The sequence below is a fragment of the Myxocyprinus asiaticus genome, chromosome 25 (genome assembly GCF_019703515.2).
Source record: "Myxocyprinus asiaticus isolate MX2 ecotype Aquarium Trade chromosome 25, UBuf_Myxa_2, whole genome shotgun sequence".
Classification (NCBI taxonomy): domain Eukaryota; kingdom Metazoa; phylum Chordata; class Actinopteri; order Cypriniformes; family Catostomidae; genus Myxocyprinus; species Myxocyprinus asiaticus.
The window spans coordinates 28,124,648-28,149,819 of NC_059368.1; the positions used below are offsets into that span (position 1 = coordinate 28,124,648).

General features: G+C 39.7%; 1 protein-coding gene across 2 annotated transcripts; it reads right to left on the reverse strand.

The window, feature by feature from the left end:
• Positions 1 to 2,349: 2,349 nt before the first annotated feature.
• Positions 2,350 to 23,785, reverse strand: LOC127416435 (BTB/POZ domain-containing protein KCTD1-like). Of its 2 annotated transcripts, none has more exons than XM_051655801.1 (5): positions 23,645 to 23,785; positions 10,474 to 10,664; positions 8,869 to 9,013; positions 6,230 to 6,535; positions 2,350 to 3,740 (listed from the first exon to the last, which is right to left on the reverse strand). In XM_051655801.1, the coding sequence occupies exons 1-5, from the start codon at positions 23,651 to 23,653 to the stop codon at positions 3,576 to 3,578; spliced, it is 816 nt and encodes a 271-aa protein (XP_051511761.1). In that variant the 5' UTR covers positions 23,654 to 23,785; the 3' UTR covers positions 2,350 to 3,575. The 2 variants fall into 2 exon arrangements, with proteins under 2 accessions (XP_051511761.1, XP_051511760.1); XM_051655800.1 differs by lacking the exon at positions 23,645 to 23,785 and adding an exon at positions 15,255 to 16,579.
• Between the last annotated feature and the right edge of the window lie 1,387 nt (positions 23,786 to 25,172).

Below are 25,172 nucleotides of genomic sequence, written 5' to 3' on the forward strand. Positions count from 1 at the left end.
ACCACTGGAGTCGTATAGATTACTTCTATGCTTCACAGATCTGGACACCATTCACTTGTATTGTGAGAACCTACAGAGCTGAGATATTCTTCTAAAAGTCTTTGGGTTCTGCAAAAGAAAGAAGTAATACACATCTGAGATGGCATAAATATGAGTAAAAGATGAGAGAATTTGTTATTTTTGAGTGAACTATCCCTTTAAGACCTATATCAGATGTTTCAAAGAAAAAATAAATGCATTAATCACAGGGGAATTTTTGCCCCTACATTTTTTGTAGGGCATTTTGTCACCTGAAGTGCCATTTTTGCTGTTCCAAACCCACATTACTTATTTCTTCTGTGGAACACAAACTAACAGCCTTAGCCACCATTTTCTTTCATTGTATGGAAAAAAGATGGAATGAAAGTGAATGGTGACTGAGGCTAAAATTCTGCCTAACATATCCTTTTATGTTCCACACAAGAAAGAATCTCATATGGGGTTGTAAAGAGGAGGGTGACAGAATCTTTATTTTTGAGTTAACTATCCCTTTAAGGAGCACTATATATGAAATCACATACCCACAACATATAGGCTACACTATTGTTTGTACTGGGCCTCTACTGAATTCTAAAGCCAACAGTTGAAAAGAGTGATCAAGATAACACACACCCGTAAGGATGGGGGTCTAACTATAGCAGAGGCGTTGGCATTGGCTGGTTTTGGCAGCATTCCCTGAGCTTGTGCTTGGGCCAGAGCCTGCTGAGATACCAACATCAACTGTCCACTGTCACTGCGGATTAACACCATTCCTTCAGAGGTGGTGGACAGACAAAGACATTGCCAAGACTGACAAGTAGCTAGGTTTGGTGATTAGCTACAGTATTAGAGAGAGGAATAGTCAAGAAACTACACAAAAGCTAATAAGGATTCCTAAAAGATTTGTCTGACACATAAAACTCACCTTGTGGGACTTGAAAGTTGGCAGGCAACTGCACTGGCATAGTCTGAGGGGCACGTGACATTGGTGCACTTTGTGTTGGGGTGGAAAGCCTCACGACAGTCCCTTTGGCTGGGGTCAATGTGGTGACCCGGGGATGACTTATGGTCATCGAGCTTACAAAAACCCTATAACCTGAGGAACCAGTGCCAAGCTGGTACCTCCTGGTCCCTGCACATTGGGTGTTGTAGCTGTTACCACCCTGGCACCTACGACCACTGGTGTGGTGGATCTGATTTGTGCAGTTCCTGCTGTGATCCTTGGAGCAGGTTCAGATGAGGCTGGTGCACTGGAGCTCACCGGAACTGAAGTCGGAGGGCATTGTGTTATGGAGATTGATGACGTTTCAGCCTCTGTCTTTGGTTTTGGCTGCTCGTGATCGTCATTGCGGGAGGCTGACTCGGAGTTGTTACTTTCAGAAGTTTTGGTGGCACCATTAATGCTTGAGACTGAAGTCTCGGTTTCCTAACCTGATGTGGTTTGTGAAGTGACTTCGCACTCAGTGTTTGCGTGCATGCCATTGCGCTCAGTTACTGCTTTTATGGACACTTCATCTGCTTTTTCACGCGACTGATTATTGTTTTTATCCGAGTTCGATGTTTCTGGCATGATTTTATTAGACTGTATACACAAATGGAATAATTTGCTAAGAAAGAATTTCTAGCTACTGTAGGTGCTATAATAACTAAATTGATCTTTATGTCCAAAATTGCACTTGGCCAATGCGAGGATGACTCGACGAATCCTCAAAACTGGCCATCTCAAAGAGTAAGCCTCTGTCAGTCCATACTTGATGTCTAATACCTGTGTATTGAGTCCACCTGTCACCCTATGTCCAAAATTACGTCATAATCAAGACGGAAAAAAGCAAACTAATGAAATTAACCATGTTTACTACTTCAGTTCTTTACATAAAATGATTGTACTCTCCAGTTATTCATTTAAGTAACTTTTTAGTCATTCAGGATTACTGTATAAGGGTTAAAACAATATATATATTCTATAGAGATTAGCTAGAAATTGCTCTTTGTTAGCACAATAAAAAATGTGTATGCTTTATTATTATTATTATTATTATTATTATTATTATTATTATTTATATGTATATCCCCTGAAGCAATTTAAATGACTTTTACTTTTTCAACTTTTTTTTTTAAATATAATTTCAAAGACTTTTTGAGGCTTGGAAATCACAATTTGAAAATTCCCTGATATTTCCAGGTTTTCATCACCATGGGAACCCTGGTAGTAGTAGTAGTAGTAATAATAATAATAATAATAATTATTATTATTAATGTTTAGAATTTTATAGACAAACCTATGAAACTAGTGGTTTCCAAAATGTCAATAATGATTCTTGTTGATTTTTTCTTAAAAACTTTTATTAACAATGTCACATTACATTCTTCTCAAACTTTAATCTCATGTATTATGAACCAGTGTTTAGTGTATAGCCAAACACTGTCAACTTATGGCCAAACAAATAATAGCAATAAAAAAATCTTGAACTTGGGGTAATTCTGTTTTTTCCCCAGGTTATAGCACAAGATCATTCCCCTTACTGCCTTGACAAGTTTTGCTATTAGAACTTGTCTGATAAAGCCAAAACAGAAATTATAACAATCAAGAATAGTTATAGTTCTTGATAACAGGGACAGTTCACCAAAAAATAAAAATTCTCTCATCATTAACTCACCCCCTCATGCCTCAGATGTGTATGGTCACCACATAAAAGAAGAATGTGAAAGGAGATTTATAGTAAAAAAAAGGACTTTTGTTTCTCACCCACACCAATAAAACTGCTTCTGAAGACATTGGTGGTTCTGGCTACCATTCACTTGCATTGTATGGACCAACAGAGCTGAAATATTCTTCTATAAATCTTCATTTTTGTTCAGTCATACACATCTGGGATGATGGCATGAGGGTGAAAAAAATTAAGAGAGAATTTTCATTTTTGGGTGAACTATTCCTTTAATGAACAGTTAAGTGTGTGTACTGAAATCTTTTAAATCATACAGTTTGATCATGTTTTGATAAAAAGTTTCAGCTAATGGCCACATCCCCAGAAACGTAATCTAATTTTACATTTCCAAGAAAATCACAGCTGTGGCTTGACCTTTGAATGTGTGTATATATTTTTCTAATTAGAGGTGTCATTTGCACTTCTATTCCTCTCTGGGTAGATATATTTATGCGAGAAACACGAAGATTAGCAACATAAATGATTAATCAAACAGGTTATTAAATAAGTATGGCTGATTACATTTTTTTACAGGATGCCATATATGGAGTCTAACATTAGTCGTTTAGCTTCTTCCCCTCCTATCATGGTGAAGACAAATCTGGCAAAGGTGTAGTCTGGCAGTCTTTCAGTTTAAAACAAACCTTAAAAAAACTAAAAAAAAAACTGATGGGAGTATGGAGACTACTCAGCATAGCCAGAGAGGTTCAGAAAAATCCCATTTGAATTTTAAACAATACTTTTCCTTATTTGAACCCGTTTATTTATGGACAGTACCCTTGGAGAAATGTCTTGCCCTTATATTCAGTTCAAAATACCATATTCAGTTTATTTTTCTGTCAGAGTGGACGGCTAATCCAGCAGTTCCTGTTTGATTCGAATGACAGAGGTTGTGACCCCACGGTGACTTCGTTTGACCTCTCTCCTCAGAACGTACTCGCTGAACTGGGTTGAGTCCACACCGCCTCCACAAGAAGCAGTGATATCAAAACCTCTTTGCTGCAGTCGCTCCAGAACCTGATGGAAACAACAATTCCCACACAAACACCCAAATCATTATTGTTTCTTTGACAAATGAAGCAGAATATACTTCGAATTAACCTGTGAGCAGTGATAGCATATAATCATTCAGTTAGAAAGAGAATATCTGTACAAAAACAAGCTTGATCTCATTAAAAATTACGTGACTGGCAACATTTTATCCAAAATTATATTACATGGTTCATTACACGTATCTTGGCAGTTCTGAGGTTAATGTGAGTGATGCTAAAAGCGAGTTAAATTTTCTCCCAAACAGAACTTTTAAGGAGTTTTAATCACCAAAACCTACATCCCTGAAATAAACCTAACTGATAGTGTCATAAAAAGCAAATGTGAAGCAACCCTGTCATTTTGTGGTGCTTCTGACACTTTCAGCTCACGTGTCAACTCGCATGCTCTTCCGGACTCGTACCCTGGTCCTTTGCATTGCAAGTGCAATGCTCTATCAGTTGAGCTACCATGTAATTTGATCACACTGAAACAAGCTTGAGAATGTAGTTGGTTATGTAATGCAAATGTTAAAATGTATCAGTATCACTATACAAGTCATGCGCTACAGTGCAAGGTGTTTTGAAGTCATAAGATAGCATTGTGTGAGGAACAGGGTAAAAAGTCAGTGTTTATGAACTGATAATCTGTCGCTTTACTTGTGATTTGTGTGAAAGTGAATAAAAGTAACTGTTGTTGTAGCGTCTCTAGTGTTTATTTCACCAGGAAACTGCAGCGATACAATCAACGAGCCATGTAAAAATAATTTTGCACAAATTTCAGTTCCTATTAAACCCGGTTGGCAAAAGCATACAGACAGTGAAAGTATTAGAACCTTGTGTTTGTGTCTTTTCTGTCACAGTCTCCTCAAGAAACCTCAGGTAGCACTTCACTGACAACAAAGTGTAAATGTGTTCTTTTATACCTCATATTATACTGGATATCATTTAGTATCATTATTATTAGCATTATTATTCAAACAAATAAAAAAGAATAATATTGTAGGTGAAAACAGACTAGTTTAGATGAAGTAGGATTTTTCTTATGTTGCAACTCTCATTCACACATTTATAAAACTTACACATTTTCCACAGATTGATCAAAATTAATTAAAGATTATTTTCTGTTTCATATATCTAACAAAGAAAAATCTAAATCTTTCCAAGTACCCCCTGGGGTATGTGTACCTCTGGTTGGGAATCACTGTTATAGACCATCTGTCCTGAATCCCAAATTAATGAGTTGTAAACCACTTGATTATTCCCTCTGTCTGTACCTTTCTCCATAACTCTCTCTCTCTCTCTCTCTCTCTCTCTCTCACACACACACACACACACACACACTTATTTCTTGCAGTCCTACTGATATTCGCTCCACAGAACTGGGAGATCACATTCCATCAGTGTGCCTTGAGGATGTCTCTTCCTCTTTCTTTTCTCTCCTGCACTGCATCAATTCTTTCCTCTCACTTTGTTCACTCCATCTAGCCTTTTCCACTATCTTTCTCTGTCTCCATCTCCCCGCCCTACCCCCACCCCTCTCTCCCCTCTCATTTACAGGTCAAAGTTTCTGTCTGTCTTCTCCATGTGTTTTTCTTCATCCCTGCTTTTGTCCTTCACCCGTCTTTTTCTCTCATTTTTCTTGCCTGTGTTCTGCCTCTACTTTTCTCAATCTGCTGCTTCCATTACTGTGACAGCAAGTGCCAAGGGCCAAAAGATTTAATAAGCAAACAGGATTAGACAGCCTCTACACACACGCACGCGCACACTCATGCACACACACAGACAGAGCTCAAATTCTGCATTAATTCCTGTAATGAATCATGGGCCAGTTCATTATGTTTGCATAGTTTCTATTGTTAAAGGTCCAATTAAATCCCCAAAATTGGAGTTTAGCATTTAGTCCATGTCTATTATCTTTAAAGCCATCTATATGCTAGTAAACAATGACAATAACTGGCTGTTACATAACTACAGCCTATTTTTATTTTTATTTAAAAAAGGGATAATTGCTTTAATTCAAAGATAATAGAAAAAATAAAATAAAAATAATAAAAAATGAATAAAATAAAATTATATATATATATATATATATATATATATATATATATATATATATATAAATAAATGAAAAAGAAAGAAAAAAAATCAATGTATTAAAAAACTCTAGCAACTAATGGAACTCATCATTGCATTATTGCAGATATTGCTGACTTTTGTATGAGAAATTGCTTGATCTATTTCTCATCTGAAAGTCGCATGTGATAAAAGTGTATGCTAATTGACTAAATGCAAATGTATTACATCCTATCCAAACTTCCTGTTGCAATAGGAAATACGTCAACACAGGAAGGAAAACTGTGGTCCTCCAAGCAATTTCATCGGATCTTTAAATCAGTGTATCTGAAGGTAAAAGACTAATGCTGAGGTGTAAGTGGTTTTGCGAGGAGTGTGAGAAGTGTATAAGGTGTTATGCACCTGTACAGAGTTGAGGTGGCAGTATCCATTGAGAGGGAAGCGTATAACATGAGTAGAATCGTGGTTCCAGCCAGCGTTGACGGAGTTGCACATGACGTCTCCTATCTCTGGGAAGATGTCCTCAATGAGGGCTTTATCACCGCTGAGTGTTATCCTCTCTCCAAGCTCGGGCGCCACACGAACGACAACACACTCACACATGCGTGATGTGTACCTAGAGTCCTGTTCAGAGCGCCAGCGCTCCAGCTCAGCCTGCAGTGGCTGCAACTGGAAATATCGTGCCTCCTCGTACAGCAGAGAGTAGTCCTACAGAGACAGAAAGATGACAGTACTGATGTTAAAGGAATAGATCACCCAAAAGTACAATTGTGTCATTATTTACTCAACCTCACATCGTTCTAAACCCATATGCTGTTATTTTTTCCGTGGAATGCAGAAGGATTGATTTTTAAATAATCTTTACACAGCTCTTGCCACACAACACAGAACACAAGCTTCAAAACGGATAAAAAAAAAAAACAAGAAAAAAAAAAAGCATAACATCATAAAAGTAGTCCGTACGACTTGTGCACTCCATTCCAAGTCTTCAGAAGACAATAAGTTTGTGAGAGAAACTGACAAGTCATTATATACTGATAATTTTGCTTTACCCCATAAGCTTCAACGGAGGGGAAGATTATCAGTAAATAATGGCTTAGATTTCGGTCACACAAACCTATTGTAGTGCACGAGTCATATGAACTACTTAAGTGGTGTTTTTTGTGGAGCTTTAGAGCCATGGTCACTATGAACTGTCGTTGTATGAAGATTCTTCAAAAATTTCTACTTCTATTTCCAAAGGAAATGTAACAGCAGCTAGGGGTTGCACGACTACTTGTGCTGGGTGATATATATAGCTACAAAAATTATAACTTTTCAGCCAATTGATGATATTCAATATATCTCGGCAATTATGTATTTGCTCAGAAATGGCTAAAAAGTGATTTGCTTTTGTTTTCGGGGGAACCATAATTTCAACTAAACAGCCACTGTAGTCAAGCGAATTAAAATGTTTAATGCATGAAGTAAAAATCTAGTAAAAAATAATTAAGGCATATTTTCCACATTTTTTTAAAACTAAATTATAAACAATTAAGAATTATATTTAATTATTTTCATTTATATTTACCCATATACAATGACAAAAAGTTGCCTTACAAAAAGCATAATTTACCGAAATATATTTTTTACTAAAGCTTTTTCTTTTTGTGAATAAACTTCCCTCACATATTTTTTTGAACCCAGTTGAACACTACATACTCTATTATTATTGTGCGACACAGTCAAGTTCATTTTTATAATATAATACTGAATAAATATTACTTCTATTTTAAGGATTACATTTGATTTATACAATAGTAATGTGTTTCCATCATATTTATTTCACCTGGAGCTTTCATTTTGGTGGAGCACTGAGAGAACACAAGTGCAATGCAGTGTCAGTGTGCATTTGACAGTTTACAGTGTTCCTTATTACAAATCTGGTAAGATGCGGTGATTTTCTTTTCTTTTTTTCTGTGACACTGTTGTTTTTAGATTTGTGTAATAACTTGTTGCTGTTTTGAACATTTGGAAATGCGTGATTGTGTGAACCATGCCATGTCATAAAGTCAAAGCTTTTATGGTTTAATATTGACATGTGACTACATCACAATTCTGATGTTATTTTGATTAATTGTGCAGCTCTGAAGGATCGTGAAATGCGTCTAATGACACACTCTTTAGAAAATGCAGTGCCCAAATAAAAGGCACATTAAAATACTGCAATATTCTTGATATTGAGGGGGCCTGGGTAGCTCAGTGAGTAAAGACGCTGACTACCACCCCTGGAGTCACGAGTTCGAATCCAGGGTGTGCTGAGTGACTCCAGCCAGGTCTCCTAAGCAACCAAATTGGCCCGGTTGCTAGGGAGGGTAGAGTCATGTTGGGTTAACCTCCTCGTGGTCGCTATAATCAGGTTCTCGCTCTCGGTGGGACACGTGGTGAGTTGTGCATGGATGCTGCGGAAAATAGCGTGAGCCTCCACACGCTATGTCTCCACGGTAACGCACTCAACAAGCCACATGATAAGATGCATGGATTAACGGTCTCAGACACGGAGGCAACTGAGATTCATCCTCCGCCACCTGGATTGAGTCACTACGCCACCACGACAACTTAGAGCGGGAGAAAAGGGGAGAAACAAATAACAATATTCTTGATATTGCTTAATTTTAAATTATCAGCAAAATCATTGCAATTATATTGTGAAAATTTGATATCGTCCTAACGACTACTGATGTAAGACCACTAGTCGAGCCGATAAGTCAAATTGAATGATTACGTTTTAAATGATTACGTATAGCACAAGTATTTCTGTCATATTTGAAGGCCACTGTCCATAAATTGAAAGTTACTGTAGCATTTATCATCTTCAAAGTACATTTGAGCCACATCACTTTTTCAGTGCAGAGCCATTGGACTCCACACCTGCTGGTGAGTTTCCGGAACGTAGGACGGCAAGGAAATAATCATTTATATTCATCAGGGTGAACTATTCCTTTATTTAAAAAAATTTAAAAAACTCAATATGGCACCAAGGATGTAGCACTGAGAATTACCTTAAAATCATCTGGGATGAGCAGTTTTGAGGTCCTGAGGAAATTTAAAATGTAGCGGAACATGTGACCGTCCCGATCTATAAAGTAATGCTGCTTTAGGCTATCCAATACGATGGGCTCTGTGCCATCAAATAAACGGCCAATCCTGCAAAAAAGTAACAGAGGGATATTAACAATTCTAGCTGTTATTCCAAGAAGGTCTATAATGCCTGAAAAGAGATAACCGGTAGCATTCCCATTCATCTCAATGGCAGTTGGTGGGCACACAGATTTTTAACCAATCACCTCTACTATACATCTGCTATAATATAATGAAATATTAGCGACATACTGTATATGTTGCCTGCAAAATCATTTGGTCAGAATGCATTACTACTTTTGAATACATTGCCATCTATGGAGAAACACGCTTTTCCCCAAAGAATGGTATAGCTACACCATCTACCAGCAGGGACAAACTGGACCATGCTAACGAACCAAACCTTGACCCCCTGTGTTAACCAAATAACAAATAGATATCTTATAAACATTGTCTATTTTCACTTGCTAAAATAATGATTATAAAAACACAGGAGAAGGATCGACCAGCATCTGTGTATGTGCTCATGCTAAGTGTATGATTGTCCAACAGTGGACAGTCCATTCAGTCAGCACAGATTCCCTAAAATGTAGCTTGCATCTGCATCAGCATCAGAGAGGGCATGGCTGGAGGCAGCAGCCATCATTGCTCCAGATGACGCAAATGTCATCATCCTGAGCCCAGCATTGTAGATCTCTGATGTGTGCGTTGTCATATTGATGTTGTTCGTGATGAAGTAGCGAAGGGTGAAATGGATCACAACCGTCGCTTGTTAGACATGTCCACGCCTTTCTCAGAAACATATATTTGACAGAAATAAAGGCACAAGTAGCACTGGCTTGAGGAGTTTCAGTAAGATATTTGAGCCTGATCTGAGATCAGATACTGTGTGGACATGTCTGTTTGAGATAGTGTGAGACTCTATGCATTCGTATGGCACTATAAGAGGCATTGAGAGGCTAAAACTGTATGAGACATGTGAGCAGTTGTGAGACAGGATGCTAGTCTGTCTCAAAGCACTGCAGGCTCCTTTTGGCCTGTGCTCTGATGTTTGACACAGTCAGCAGCTACAAGACAATAATGCTCTTTGGCACTGCAGAAATATAACGGTCAGTGAGCTAATAAGCACAGACAAGCCACAAACACACACACACACACACACACACGCATATGGAACGAGCACACATCATGAAGGACTTGTGTGTGAACAGACATGTTCAGAATATGACATCTGTTTTCAAAATTTGAAGCAGACTGCCAAATGGATTATATGACAGTAGTGTAAGAAATTAAATGAACTGTTGCAAGTAAAACATGGAGGAAAATAAAGGCAAAAGAATGGGAGATCACTGGATCCACTTTCATTGGATGGAAAAGAGCAGCTTAAATATTCAGCTAGTTGGAGTTGGAACAACATGAAGGTACGTAAATGATTACAGAATTTTCATTTTTGGGTGAACTATCCCTTTAAAAACCACATGGACCATTGATGGCAGTTCATGTTTGTGTCCATGTGTGTATTTTACCTGGACTCTGGGTATTTGGTTAGTGTAGCCAGGCTGCTGGTATACATGTGACCCCCTACGTCGATATGGACCGGTGCATTGGCCTTCGTAAGCTGTGCAGGTGTGGGGATGCCAGCTGTGCCCAGCGGGGAGGCAGGCGAATGTGCCAATAGAGGCCGAGTCGACATACCCACACTGTTGCTGCGATTCTCCTGAGAAAAAAAATAAAAGTAAAATAGTTCAGATCTCTACAATACCAAGATTAATATTCATTGTAGAAGGTTAAACTACTTAAAGGGTTAGTTAACCAAACATTAATTATCTCATCCTTTACTCCCCTCATGCTATCCCAGATGTGTATGTCTTTCTTCTGCAGAACACAAATGAAGATTTTAATAAGAATATCTCAGCTCTGTAGGTCCATACAATGCAAGTGAATGGTGGCCAGAAATTTGCAGGTCCAAACAACACATAAAGGCAGCATAAAAGTAATCCATATGACTCTAGTTGTTAAATCATCTCTTCAGAAGCGATATGATAGATGTAGGTGACAAACAGATCACTATTCAAGACCTATTTTATTATTAATCTTCACCTTAGACCAGCCCCAACCATTCACTTGCATTGCATGGACCTACAGAGTTGAGATATTCTTCTAAAAATCTTAATTTGTGTTCTGCACAGGAAAGAAGGTCATACCCTCAGGCCATCCCAGATGGGTGAGTAAATGATGAGAGAGTTTTCATTTTTGGGTAAACTATCCCCTTAAAGTCAATGTGAAATGGCATTCGCAATCCATTTTACTCCTGTAATGTGGAATATTGTGAAACTGGTTATTCAACAAGAAAACAGGACTATATCTTATTCATCAGGAATTGATTGGATAGTGAAAAGTGGTCTATATAATAGATTTTTTTTAGAATATTGTTCACTAATGAATTGAACACAATTAGGAAGTGTATTAGCATAGTAAACAGTTCATTTTGATTTCATGCTGAATGAGGAATTTCTAAGCAGAATTTCCAAACAGATTTCCCAAACACTCTTACAACTCCTGCCATTGTTCAGACAAAATAAATAAATAAATAAAGTCCCACCCCAAACACATGCCATTATTCAAGCCCTATGAACGAGGCAAGATTTTAAAGTGTAGCAGGGCAACAGTGTTTACACACTTCTTGGAAGTCAGCCTACAAATGGTTCACTTATTGTTGGTTCTGCAAATTAAACTGATATAGGAGTAAGTATTTTCATTTCATTTAGACAATGTGTCATATGAGTGTGGAATAAGAGGACAGAGCTAGAACGAAGTCATGGTTCACAACACACAAATAATCATTTTTACCTTACATATTTAAAGTGACCAATGTTAGCATTACTGGTGACTGTGCTGTGAGCACTAAACAACATTTACTATAGCCTCGCTCTCATTAGCATCAGCAGGGGCTCATTCCATGGGCTCTTTTGACATAATATCTGCTTGGGCTGGGAAATAACTGTTTGCTAAATCTATGTGGTCACTACTGAGGCACACTGAAACAGCCAGTGGCAAACTTTCCTTTAAAGATGAAAAATAGAAAAGAAATATACAAACAAAACTGTAACATAAGTGTAATTAGCACAAGTGCATGTCAATGCCTTTTTGGCCTAGAGCAAAGTAATGCTATCTGAGTCAACTGTCTTGGAAAATGAAACATGCTGAGAGAATGGGTTCACAGGGTTAGCTAATACAGCGACCTGAAAAGCAAGCATTAACCCTCCGTAATATGCAGAACATGTGTGAGGAAACATGCATCCAGTCACTAATGATAAACGTCTCTGGCACAACTGGGTGTTTTTTTGCAGGTAGCATTTTTTCTGATGGTGGCTGAATGGGGTGTTATGCCTTTGGGGAGACTAACTTAGGCCAAAGGTGCATTTTCTCATCCCTCATCTCAAAAACTTTATTTTCTGGCTAATCTTTGATTTGTTGTGTAGGAAGTGAAGAAATTAGAGAATGAGGGGTGGAATTTTTGTTTTTATTCAATTAGCAGAGGCTTTCGACTAAAAAAGTGTAATGTGCATACAGTCATTTTTATACACATGTATAAAAAAATATAAATGTACAAGTCGTGATATAGCTGAAGCGTAGCTTGTTCACTGAACTGTATTTAAACAGCATGTTATACAGTAGGGGCGTCAACTGGGAACAGAGCAGTAAATTAGTGCAATCCAATAAAGTGACAGTAAAAATAAACAATGATATACATCAATAAAAGACAGTAAGACACTGGCAATTTGTACACAATACAGAATAAGGGTGTTACATGCACAGACATTTTTTTCCCCCTTAATTGGTATTAATCGCTGGAGCTGGAATGAGTGAAGACAATCTTGCAGTGAATGCCTACATCAGTGCCAAGTTGTTTCAGTACAAGTTATTCTAAGTGTAAAACATTTTGCTGTTCTGCACCAATCTTTGACCCCACTGATATACAGCAACTTGAAAAACAAGAGAGCAAACCAGCACTTCACACACATTAAATAGCAGGATGAAAGTAGACACAAATACGCTGTGAGTGTGAAATTATGAAAGGGTCATAACTGACAAGGTCTTTTCAATCTATATCCAGGATGCTCAGTAATCACTTCCCCCTTTAGGGGTCGCTAATACATATTTACCCCAGACATGGGTTGAGTTCGGAATGGCATACTACTCTTAGTACTTCTGCCATATCAGTCTATGGCAGGAATAGTAAGAGTAGTAAGGTAGTATGCAATACCAAAGTCAGCCACAAACATTTTTGGACACTAGGTACTGTGATTTCAGTGCATGCCTCCAACAAAAAAAAAAGGAACAGCAGCAAATATCTGAACACTCATTATTAGAGTATAGCTGAACAATCTACAGACATATATACCTAAAGATAAATCTTTTTGTGTGTATAAAAGGGAAATTAGTGAATATCTGGATGTAGCGCTTCACTGGAGCACTGTGTTTGGTTTGATTCTGTGCATTAATGTAGTGTAATGCAGTTGAAGTATACACTTGACACACTACAAACAGCTCTTCTCAGGCATTGTGGTTTTCGTTGGAGCCCTGCACAGATGCACTATTAACTCATTCCTCCGCAGGCAAAGAATGCTTTTATTTTTCCACACTCACCTTCATGCTAAGGGTAAAGGCCTCAGAAAGAAATCAAGTGCTTGTTTTAGTGTAGCCTACTTACAAAGCATAACAAGATTCACCAAGAATCAATCTTAATCATTCCCAATAGATCACTAATGGCAGCATTTGGTGTGTGGCCTCTGAGCAAGATGGAAATGGACTTGTTAATAGAGTTAGAAAAACAGCACAAACACATTGCAATAAACTTGTTTAAATGTCTTCATATAGAAATACCAAACCATACAGAGAAACTCTAAAATAACAAACAAACAAATCAATACACAGAGAAACTTAGAATGCACTTGTATAGTGCATTGTGGAGGACCAGTGACAGGACAATACAAGGTTGAGTTTCAGGTCAAACTGAAAGCATCTCAGAATAGACTACAGGGTACAACCAGGCTAAAGGAACACCTTCAGAAAATGCACCTTTTTTCTGGTCACAAAGTGTATCAAAAAAAAAAAAAAAAAAAAAAAGACATTTATTTTGATTGAGTATTGATAGAGCAATATAATTTGTTTGAAAAAAAAAAAATAACAACAGAAGGTTGTTTTGATAAAAAAATTTGATAAAAACAAAAGGTGACGAGGGGGCCTTTTCCCATACACTTGTGGTAAAAATTCCCCACTTTTGGAGTAAAAGGCCCCAAGTGGGGTTATAGTGATACTGTGTAAACATAGCAACAATAGTTAAAGGGCAATATTTGTCAACATATGCTAATACTTTTGAGACAGCAAGATGCTTTTTTTGACAAACAAATTCAAAATAACCACTCAGAAAAGGCCCTTTTTCTGTTAAAATAGATCACTTTTGGGACTGCATAACATCTCCAGTATTCTATAAACACAGGAAACTCCACTGTGTCGGATCAGTCAAGTTGAGCCCACTTTGAACATTTTGCATAACAAATCTATTCACCCCACTTAAGAAAAACAATGTGTTTTATGGGGGCCTTTTTTTGTTGTTGTTGTTGTTTTTACCCCAAATGCCATCCTTTCACTTTTTGGACAGTTATTACAAAACTTTTGATTTAATCACCTTCAACAAAACCAAAAATAAGTATTTTGTCTAAAAATATATGTGATCATTTCAGGGATTCTCATTATTAATTTGCAACATTTAAATAAGTATTAAATATTAGATCAAATTACTTCCAAATCAAACTTAAGACATTGCACGTAAACATCTTATTGATCAGGAATATTTGCAGTGTAGAGTTACAAACAGGTGTTAAGGAAAGTACTGGGGTAGTTTGTGTTGCTATTTAGTGTTTTGGGATAAAAAAAAATAAAAAAAATCTAAAGTGCCTTTTACCCCGGGGAGCTTTGGCCTCGTTACCCTACACCAGAAATGACATTATAATGAGCAAGTAAATGAGGGATTTGTTGGCAAATGTTCTATGTAAAATGACACACAGATGAGTCAAATTTGACAACCCACTGCTGTTCCGTTTATTCAGTAATTTGTATACATTTTGGTGAGAAAATACGATTGTCCTCTGACTGATCTGATTGACAGACGACAGGGCCGCTTGCAAAACCGATTTCTGAACTTGCTTCGCGCTCATGCATGACTGTCTTGTGCGCCAACAACGTTTAATTAATTCATGTGTTACTTCATACCGATTTGCTAAAGATATGGAATCGCTATTACCTGTGAGGGAAGCATATGAGGCGTCTCTCCGTTGACTTCGCAATGAGAGTGTCCAGTAGGAGTTTCCGCGCGCGCGCACAGTCTTTTTGGGGATGCCCCTGGCCCTGGTCCTGAAACGCTCACCGGATAGATGAGCGTCCGCGGGCGCTTGATCACTTTCTGCACTTTGAGCTCGGGCTCCTCCTCACAGTCCCGCGCGCAGGTCAGCAGCACGTGCTGGAAGTGATGTGGCTCGTGGGCTCCGTTGACCGTTTCCGGGGAGACGCGGAGAGGCGCTAACTTTGACCCGACGCCCGCAATGCCATTGAGCGTTGCTATGGAGACAGCGCCGATGCAGTGGTTGGTGTAGGTCTTCGACAGTTTGGCGGCCCGCGAGAGCATCTGCATTCTCGTGCCCAGCAGGTTTTTGCCGATGGCTTTATTCTCGTACCAGGTCGTGTCCGTCTCGCTGCAGTGATCCCGCGGGCGCTGAAAAAAAGCCTTGCAGAGAGGATTGCGCTTCGAGAGGTACTTCACAAAGCTCGCGTAAGGACAAAAGTCCGTGGCGGTCTCGTACATGCGGGGAAGGTTGTCATCGTCCGTGTCGGACCTTTTTTTAGTCCAGGAGGCGGAACGAGATTTGTGGTACGGCCCGAGAGCTTTGAAGTAGACAAACTTTCTTCCGTCCTCGTCCATGGCTAAACCGAAAGAGTCCTCCTCGAGCTCTCGCTGATTCTCCCGTCCCCTCGTGCAGAAGTACATGCAAGTCTCGAACCACACTTTATTGAGCAGCCCGAAAGGCGTGCTGGCGCTGAACGCGGCAGAAGTGTAGAGTTTCCTCAGGTCTGAGCGCGTGATGGCTTGTTTCTGCACCACGGGACCGGCGCCCTGCTCCTCCAGTTTGCGTATGACCGCGGCGAGCGCCAGGTTGGCACTGCGCAGCTCGGGGTCCTTGGTGAGGTCGAGAGTGCGGCAGAAGGGGGGCTCGTTCAGGTACCGGTTGAGCGAGCTCCGGATGCTGATGAGAGAAGACTTGCTGTACAGCTGGCCGCTTTTGGAGCGCGCCTCTGAATAGAAAGAGCGCAGCACTTTGCAGAGCGCGTGCTTATCCATGCTCTCAAAGTCCGTGCTTTGCGCCTTCTCCGTCAGGTATTCTCTGAAGATGCGCACCGCGTATCGCGTGGCCAAGTGCGTGTTCTCACTGAGCCTGGAGCGATCGGACGGGGAGCGATGCATGTCTCCCTCGGCTGCGCAAAACGGGTCCCCCGCTACCGACTCGAGTTCGTCCCCGCAGTGCCGGTCCGTATTCCGCATAAGGACCGCTTCTCCAGTTTCCACGGTAGCGCAGCAGTCGGGCTCCCCGCACTCCTCCCACTCTAACTCGGCTTCTTCTTCTGACACTTCTCCCTCTTCCCCTGTGATCTGGATCTCTTGTATCTCTCCCTCCTCTTCTCCCTCGCCTGAGCCTCCGTCTCTCTCCCTATCCCATGCAGTCGGGTCCGGTTCATCTCTACAGCAGTGGTGCCCGCTGCCAGGCATTCTCGCCATATTGCAGTCTGACAGTGTATGAGTCCCGAGGCAGTGCGCATGCGCTATATTGGACCGCAGAGCTGAGATCTTTTTGTGTTTTAGTGACCTTCAGCTATGAGAACAAGCACACACACGCTCTTAAAGGTGCAGAGAAAGGGGAGCTAGAATGTCCAAAATTTAAGCTATGCTCCCATACTCATTCTCAAAACACTTTGAAAAAGAGATAACACAAGAGAAAGAGACAAAAAGTCAGCTCTACTCTGTATTGGACCGCAGCCGAGTTAGGCAATAAATCTGCAATTATGCCTTCGAACATGCATAATACACACTCACCCACACAGACACACACCTGCTAATTATTAAAGGAGCAAGCAGCTCAGGCAGGCTGACTTGATTTGGGAGTTTCCAGTAGCAGCTGTGATCTTGTCCAACCCTGGGGCCATCAAGTCTATACACTTTGTTGTGTATACAGCCTTTTGTGTAAGTGTGAGAGGAAGAGAGAATGTGACAAAACTGTTCTGAGAGAGAGAGAGAGAGATATGAAGGTGCGATTAGCTGATTTATTTTTTGTGTATAATCAAGATAATTTCTGCACTGTAAGTGCAGAAGCCAGTAGGCATGAAATACCACACTAAAAATGGTTTCACTGAAAACTCACAAACTCAAAGTCAACTGTAAATTTAAACAGCTTGTTTGATTGATGTGAGTGGATCATTTAACTTCTGCTGTTCTGATATGCTTTTATGTGCGGTGAGTTCTGAATGCAGCTCAGCTTGAGGCCACTGCAGACTTTCTCCGATTTTCCTTTCACTCTCATAATCAGTGTTGCAACTAAGAGAGGCTTTCACAATAAGAACACAGCCTCTCTAGCTTATTTCAGTTCTAACTCTTTAAATGCACTGGAATCTTCATGTATACATGATTGTATTCAAGCAGAAATTGCTTTTGGCCCTGTTAATAAAGAGCCATGAACCATCTGTAAAAACAACAACCTATGCCAATTTTCATTAAATTAATTTGACTCATCCACCGATTTAAGATCATCATACTGTAGATGTGACCTTGATCAAGAACATATTCTTAAGTGCTTCTACATTCACGCCTCTCTCCTCTCCCCTTTGTTTGTGTGTGTTGCGAGAACCCTGAGGCAACTGTTGTCTCAGTATGAACAGCACAGAGCTGAGGTTTGGCTCTGGAGAATAAGGCAGATGTTTGTTTCTGGCGCTATGCCTCAGAGAGATGCAACACATGAGGAAGCGGATTTTAGAGCTCAGTAGGGCTCAAAGCTAGAGGAGGGCTTCAAAAAAGCTCTATTCATCCATCAGCAAATCAACAGTGATCATCTGACTTATTAACTTTATACGGTCAGAGACTTTCCATAGTCTTATGAAAATTTCCTAAAGAAACAGCTCACAACAGAACTTACTTGCATGTAAACATAGTAGCATCAAAATTCTTTGATTGCTAGATTTAGTAACTTGCTAGTAGCTCACCATTTTCTTTAACTTAAAGCAGTGTTCTGCTCCTGCATGGGCCCTCCAACACAAAATATTTTGGAAGTCTCCCTTATCTAACAAATCCAATTCAACCAACCCAGTCTTCTGGCATGTCATAATAAGTGTATGAAATGGCAACATTTTAAGAGATCGTATGTATTAGCTTGTACAAATCTTCATGCAATTATTATGATTTTTCTGAAGTTTAACCCCTAACCTAAACCTAACCATGATTTTAATATGGAAGAGAAACATCAATATTGTAGTGTCCTTACGATTTTTCCTAATTATGACCCCTAACCCAAAACTAAACCTAGGGCCCTATGAAATCTGTTTTATTTATTTCCAAATTCTTTCCTATTACATTATTGACATATGTCAGTCATCTGTATTGCATAAATAAATATGGAATGAGTAACAAAATGTGTTCACAGACATGTCCTTTCTTAAAATAAAATGTTGGACAGGAGGCTAGCTTAAAGCTGCAGTATGTAACTTTTTCTGTGTTAAAATACTTTCTTTTATCCAAGCTCAGTATGCAGAGACAACTATTAGTAAGCCATTCACAGGTTAATTTTCTAAAAAACTGTAAGCACTGTCTTTCTGTGGCAAAAATTGCTCTGTTTGTTTTGAGCGACCCTCTTAGTCCCGCCCCAATAACATTACTCAACCAATGGCGCGAGTTGGGGATAGGACTATCTCTTTGTCTGACCAACGGCAGACAGGGGGCATATTCAGAAAGCTATTTTGAAAAAAAGTTTATTTTTGCAATTCCGCTTGGTGGCCCTAGTGGAACAGAAATTACATACTTCAGCTTTAAAGTTGATGTCTTTATTGTATTGATTTTAAATTCTGTTTGTTAATTGGTTGCTCTCTATAAGAAATAAAAGTTTACCTTTTTGTACGAGCCAAGTCATGCAATACCTTATGATTTCACCATCTTGTACAAATTATAACAAGTTGTCATGAGACTATGTTGAATTCAAATCATCAGCTCATTAGTAGAGTGTTCCACGACCTGTAAGGGGTGTGTCAGATTAGAAAGTGCAAAAAAATACAGTGCTGGAGTAGCCCGAGGTATAGTATAAAAACTACAGACACAGATCCCTGGGAGAAACCTGCTGTAAAGTTCCTTTGCTCAAGGCCACAATGGAAATATAGAATCTAATGTCGGTAACTCAAGTTCCTGGGTTACCCCTAGCTAGAACTTAACCAGCAACCCTTGAGTTAGAAGCTCCAATTCTTTATCAGTAAGCTACCGGGTAATGCTGGACTTGTATCTAATTTCTCTACTCTGCAGAGTACACTTAAATCCCTGTGTGAGGATGAGCCTCCATTTTGAAATAAGAGACCTCTCTTATTTGTCTCATTCTGTTATTCCTGCCCACAGGCATGTCACCAGAAACAGCTCTGACATCTCTAAAGGAAAGAGAAGTGAGGAGAGAAAGACAGAGCAAAAAATTAAACCCTCCTTTCCGCATTTAAATTCTCGTTAGCAGAGCCCATTTCACACCTAGATACCCAATTAGCAATTAGCAAAGCTTTAAAGTGTAGTCCTGAGCCGGGGCCCTGATCCCGGCCAGATTTGTATGCGCTTTGTGCAGATAGCGATAAGAGAGAGGCTGAATACATGTATAGTTTTAAATTTAATTTCATAATCATTTGCATGGCAGGGTAGCCTGCGGGCGAGAGGGAAAATAACATGCCCACTCTTCAAAAGGGAGATCAGGCTCGTTACATGGCTGTGTGGAGGATTGGAGAGGGGCTTTTTTTTTTTTTATGTGCAGGCAGGTAATATGTTCCCTGACTAATCTGAAGAGATAGAGAAGTTCAGAGGAAGCACTTTTTAAAAAACAGTGTGAGCGCAGCATCACAAATTGCCTCTCCCTCCGAGGCTTGGGAGAGAATGAAAGAGCGAGAGAGAGAGACACCAAGGTGCGATAGCTGAACCTACTGCCAGAGCCCAAGGCAGTCAAAAAAAAAAAAAAAAAAAAAGTAGAGTTAACTACTGAATGTGTGAGTGTGTGTCTGGGTATGAACAGCTCAGAGAGTGATAGAAACCATATTTAAGTGGGCCAACACAGTGTGTGACCAAGTATGCATCTATGAGTAAGAAAGACTGGACATGACAAAGCACCTGTAGAACATATAGGATCTATTCACAATAGTCTGTTTAGTGAACGGTTACTGTTCATTTCACATTTATGTGGTACAGTAGAGAGACAGGAAGACGGAAAGACTTGCATGACATCTTGTACTTTCCTGGCCTTAATCTAATCCATATTCATTGGTGCATATGCATAAATATGGATGAAACGGTAAAGACAGTGTGAGGATTAGTAACCTGTGTTTGAGGTGATTCCAAGCTCACATTAACGTGTTGAATATTCTAGTCAGAGTGAGTCAGAAAACTCAGCAACTATGCCCTGTTCGTGGGCAGCAATTCAGCATCTGCTCCTCAACTCACTGCAAAATACATTGTCTGTGTACGTGCATTTTAGTGGGTGCTTGTGTCCTGTGCAGGAATGCTTGTGTTCTTTGCAAGACCAATTACATTTGTACTTTATGATCCCCTAAAGTTATACAAGACTTTTTCCAGATTTAGCAGACGAAGCAGTGCTGACTATTTCACCCACACACACATACCGATTCTGTCTGTGTTTATTCCTCAGGTAAACCAACATGCATTGCTGTAGCCCTTATTCACGTTAGCGCCATCTTTGATTTTTAATGGGAATGACAACGAGGCTGTGAGGAATAGACTTACAGCCTCTTCAATGGGCTGTACTGCAGTTAAAAGTATTTTTGGATCGTTCTTCGGACAAACCATTTATAAAATATCTGTCCAATGACATTCAATATACAAAGAACTCATCATGAGTTTTGGAAAATCAGATGTGAACTAGGAGCTTTATACAGCTTTACACTGTTCGTACCATTGAAGGGATGGTAAGTTTATCCCTCCCAGCCTCGTTGTCATTCCCATTAAAAATCAAAGATGGCGCTAGATTGAATAAGGTCCATAGGGCTACTTTAAACCCTCATTCACCATACTCCTGACAATATTCACTTTAATGGCATCACAATAATTATTTCTGAATATAATGTCAAATCCTGTTTGTAGAATTAAAGTACTCTTATAAGTGTGACTTCCTGTATCTCTTTTAAGTGTGGTCCAGGTGTAATTGTGACGACTGTCCTTGCTAATTACAGCTCCCTTTGTTCATCTGCTTGTGTGCTGCTAGACGAGTGATGAACAAAGATAATTTATTTAAAAAACATTTTGGTGGGTTGTCATTTCAGTAGTTCACATGTTAATGCAATCCATGAAGAGAGGTGAAGGTAAACAAATTGGCTCGCTGTCCACAAGATGGCCCAAGCTAAGTGAATACCCCCCTGGACTTCAAGTTGAGTTTAGTAACAGTAGAAATAAGGTTATGGAGGGATGCCAGAAGAACTGTCGCAACGGTGAGGTAAGCAGCAGTTTATACATGCTACCTCTAGCGTTGTGATTGGTCGTTTTAAATGAACATGCTCCTGCTGAACTTTGTTTGGAAACTCCATTTAAAAACACATATTTTCTGTCATTATGAGAAGCATGTACATGCAGATTGGTTAATGAAAAAGATGATAGATAGATATATGGATGTACAGACAATAGATAGATAGATAGACAGACAGACAGATGTGGCTGTGCACTGAAAACCCTAAGTTGACCCTACTCACCTGATTGAGTAAATTTGTTCCCTCAGAACTTGTGTAATCAAGTTCACTTAAATTGGTGTTCATATAGAATGAACTTAACTGTAATTACATTAAGATAACTAGATGCAAGTAGACAGAACTGTGATTTGCCCTTTTAAATGTAGTTTTTCAACCTAACAATTTTATTTGAATGGACTCAAATTTAGTTCATACAATAATAATCCTTAATAAAGATTCTTATAATGTATTATAGGTCAATCATTAAAAAAACAAACAAACAAAAAACAAAACAGTTCTCCACAGAAATGCACAGACACCTGTACTTCAGTTGCACATGCACAATAAAGATCTATCATAGTACTAACAGGGTCCAACTTAACGAAAGGGGACACAGATCACCCTAATGGGGACATCACACAAAACAATTATTTGCAACAATACAACAACTAATACTACAAGAAAGCTAAAACCTCTATGAATTCTTCATAACAAATATTTAAATGCCCCATATGTTCCCTTTGACCAAGGAAACAATCAAGTAATTCAAGCGCAATGCATTGTGGTTATTCCCCATACTTTCAATTTTGTACGCAATAGTTTGAGTTGTTTACACTTAAAATCTTAAGACTATGGATTGTTTTAAGAAAAATTAGTTCACTGAACTTAGATATTTGAGTTTTTGTCAAGTAATGTTTAATTAAATCAACTTGATTTTTCCATTAATGACAACATGAGGGTTTACAATGTACAGTACGGCACACAGAAGTCTAAATGCCCCCTCTAGTGCACAATAGTATGCCTTCTTGCGTATCACCCTTGTCCTGTCAACCAAATTAAACTATATCTTGAGAACTCCAATTTCAGATCACACAGCAGCCTACAACGCACGTTATCCAAATTGCAATCAAAGAGCGTGTACACAGTAGTGCCACAGCTGTAAGCCAAAAAGTTAAACTTATGGGAACAGTAGAATGGTCATAGAATTCATCTAACGTTAATCCTGGTGTAACAATTAGAACAGGGGATCTTCAGATTTGATCCTGAGCACGTGCATGTTGCTCGCGCTCTGAGCGTGCAGCAGCTGCAGCGCATTACAGAAGATGAAAATGAAGGAATGTCTGCTGGATATTTTAAAGGGCTTTAAAATTGCGATTAACATTGAGAACCATCATCGAACACAAACAAAGAAGAAGAAGGGGGGAAAAAAAAAAGTGTTACAATATTGTAAAATTCGTCGTTTGGACAACACAAGACCTTATGGTAGGAACACAAAAGCACCCGCGGCACAACAGTCCCAAAAGCTGTCCTTTAATAGATTTCCAAAAACCCTTTCCACATTCGCTGTGCACGCAGACATTCTAAACGTGTTCAAAGAGCGTGCGACTTATCGCAGCGCGTCGCGAAACCGAATCAAGGACGCCGTTCCGATATCGCGCGAATTATTCGAGGCTGCGCTACAGAACAGTTCTACAAATGACACCGCACAAAGTGCAGTTTTTCATTGCCGTTGAACACATCGGTAAGCGTCAGGAGATAAAATGCGAGAGGATAAATATTTGTTTTGTCCCAAACGCACTCATCCTCTGGCACATGCGTACATGCAGCTGCGCTCTGAAGACCCGCTGCCTCTCTCTCTGGGTAGAAAAAACCCCCCACAAAGCCCAATCTGGCGCTTCTCACCTGGAACATCGGACATCCAGCGACGTGTCACCTCTCTGTGTCTGGGCTCCTGTCCGCGCCCCTCGCTCAAGCACTGAGGAATGGAGCCCAGCTGAAGGTAGCTGAAGCTGAATTCACAGAGAGTCGCTCCAGGGGTTTCACAACACCTCTGGGCCAGACCCGGATAGAGAGAGAGAGAGAGAGAGAGAGAAAGAGAGAGAGAGAGAGAGAACAAACGCCCCTGCAGATCTCTGCTCACAACACTTCGGGACAACTAGTCAATTAAGCGATCACAAGAATAAGCTATTTGCAATACACACACGAAAAAAATGTGCAATTTTACGTATTCTAGAATGCAAAAATATTATGTTTTTTTTTTCTGCGTAAAACAGTCGTCTTCCTTCCTACATCTTGCAGCGGGGAGGCAGATTTGAATGGTTATGATTAGTTTTGATGGAACGCTGCCGCAGGCGCTTCCTGCAAATGGATGGTGTGTGCACGCACACGGGCGCGCTCACAGAGGGGGAGAGGGCCATTACACAGATTGAAACCGGTGTCATTTTTGTTAGTTTTATGTACATGTGTGTCTTTTGAAAATTCGAAATGCGCAGCAAACTGAGTGTTTCCAATTTTGGTGTGACTTGTTGAATTTGATCATTGCATTCACAACGACACAATGCATACAAAAATGGCCTATTCACTCAATCTGCTTATGCACAAACATGTGGCCATCTACTACCTTAGTGAAATTACATTTGACGTGCATGCATCAAATACTATGAGATGCCATATTACATACAGGACAATATGATGTGCATGAGCAAAGATGGGAGGATAGTCACAATCTGACATTTCAAATACACACACACACACACACACACACACACACACACACCCTTAGGCCAGTGCATTATAGCTGACTCCAGTGATCCAGTCTCTCTATGGAGACAGACTTATCTTTAGTTAAACAAATGCTTTCTTTCTTTCTTTCTTTCTTGCTTTCTTTCTCTGTCTCTCTCCAGTGCTTGCTGTTTGTCACTCTGACAGTAGAAGGGATGATAGAGGGTATTAATCTCAGTCCATTCTCATTGAGAGTGCTGCCACTCTTCCACATCTCTGGTAATGAGACACATCATTTATCTGCCTGTTATGTGTGTGTTTGGGGTTGTCAGCCACAGCCATGAACCCCATTTGTGTGTTTTTGTACGTGTGTGTGAGAGAGAGATTTTTGTGTGTTGTCGGGTATGCAAGGCAAATAGCGAGAAGGTGTGAGGAAGTAGGTGTGTAAACTGTGCAAAAAAGTGTGTTTGCATGTTTATGTGCGTGTGTGGCACCTTCTCAGTTCACTCCAGGCACTGTGAGAATCAAATAATTTCATGCAGCGAGCAGAAGGGGAAATGAACTGAGCCATGAGCCATAATAAAATTATCCAAATGTTATTATGGCGCCGGCTGCCTCTGTCCTACTTTAATACACATTTCAGCTCCTCCGGGTCTCCTGTTGGCACTAGCCCTGCTGAATAAATCAACATTAGCTTATGTCTAAATTA

What these genes read in the sequence shown, in the direction of transcription:
- LOC127416435 (XM_051655800.1), bottom strand. Translation starts at nt 16,547, where the DNA reads ATGCGGAATACGGACCGGCACTGCGGGGACGAACTCGAGTCGGTAGCG. An exon ending in TCATCCCAGATGATTTTAAG is followed by an intron (nt 6,536 to 8,868) that starts GTAATTCTCAGT and finishes CTGTCTCTGTAG; the next exon opens with GACTACTCTCTGCTGTACGA. An exon ending in GCCACCTCAACTCTGTACAG is followed by an intron (nt 3,741 to 6,229) that starts GTGCATAACACC and finishes TGTTTCCATCAG; the next exon opens with GTTCTGGAGCGACTGCAGCA.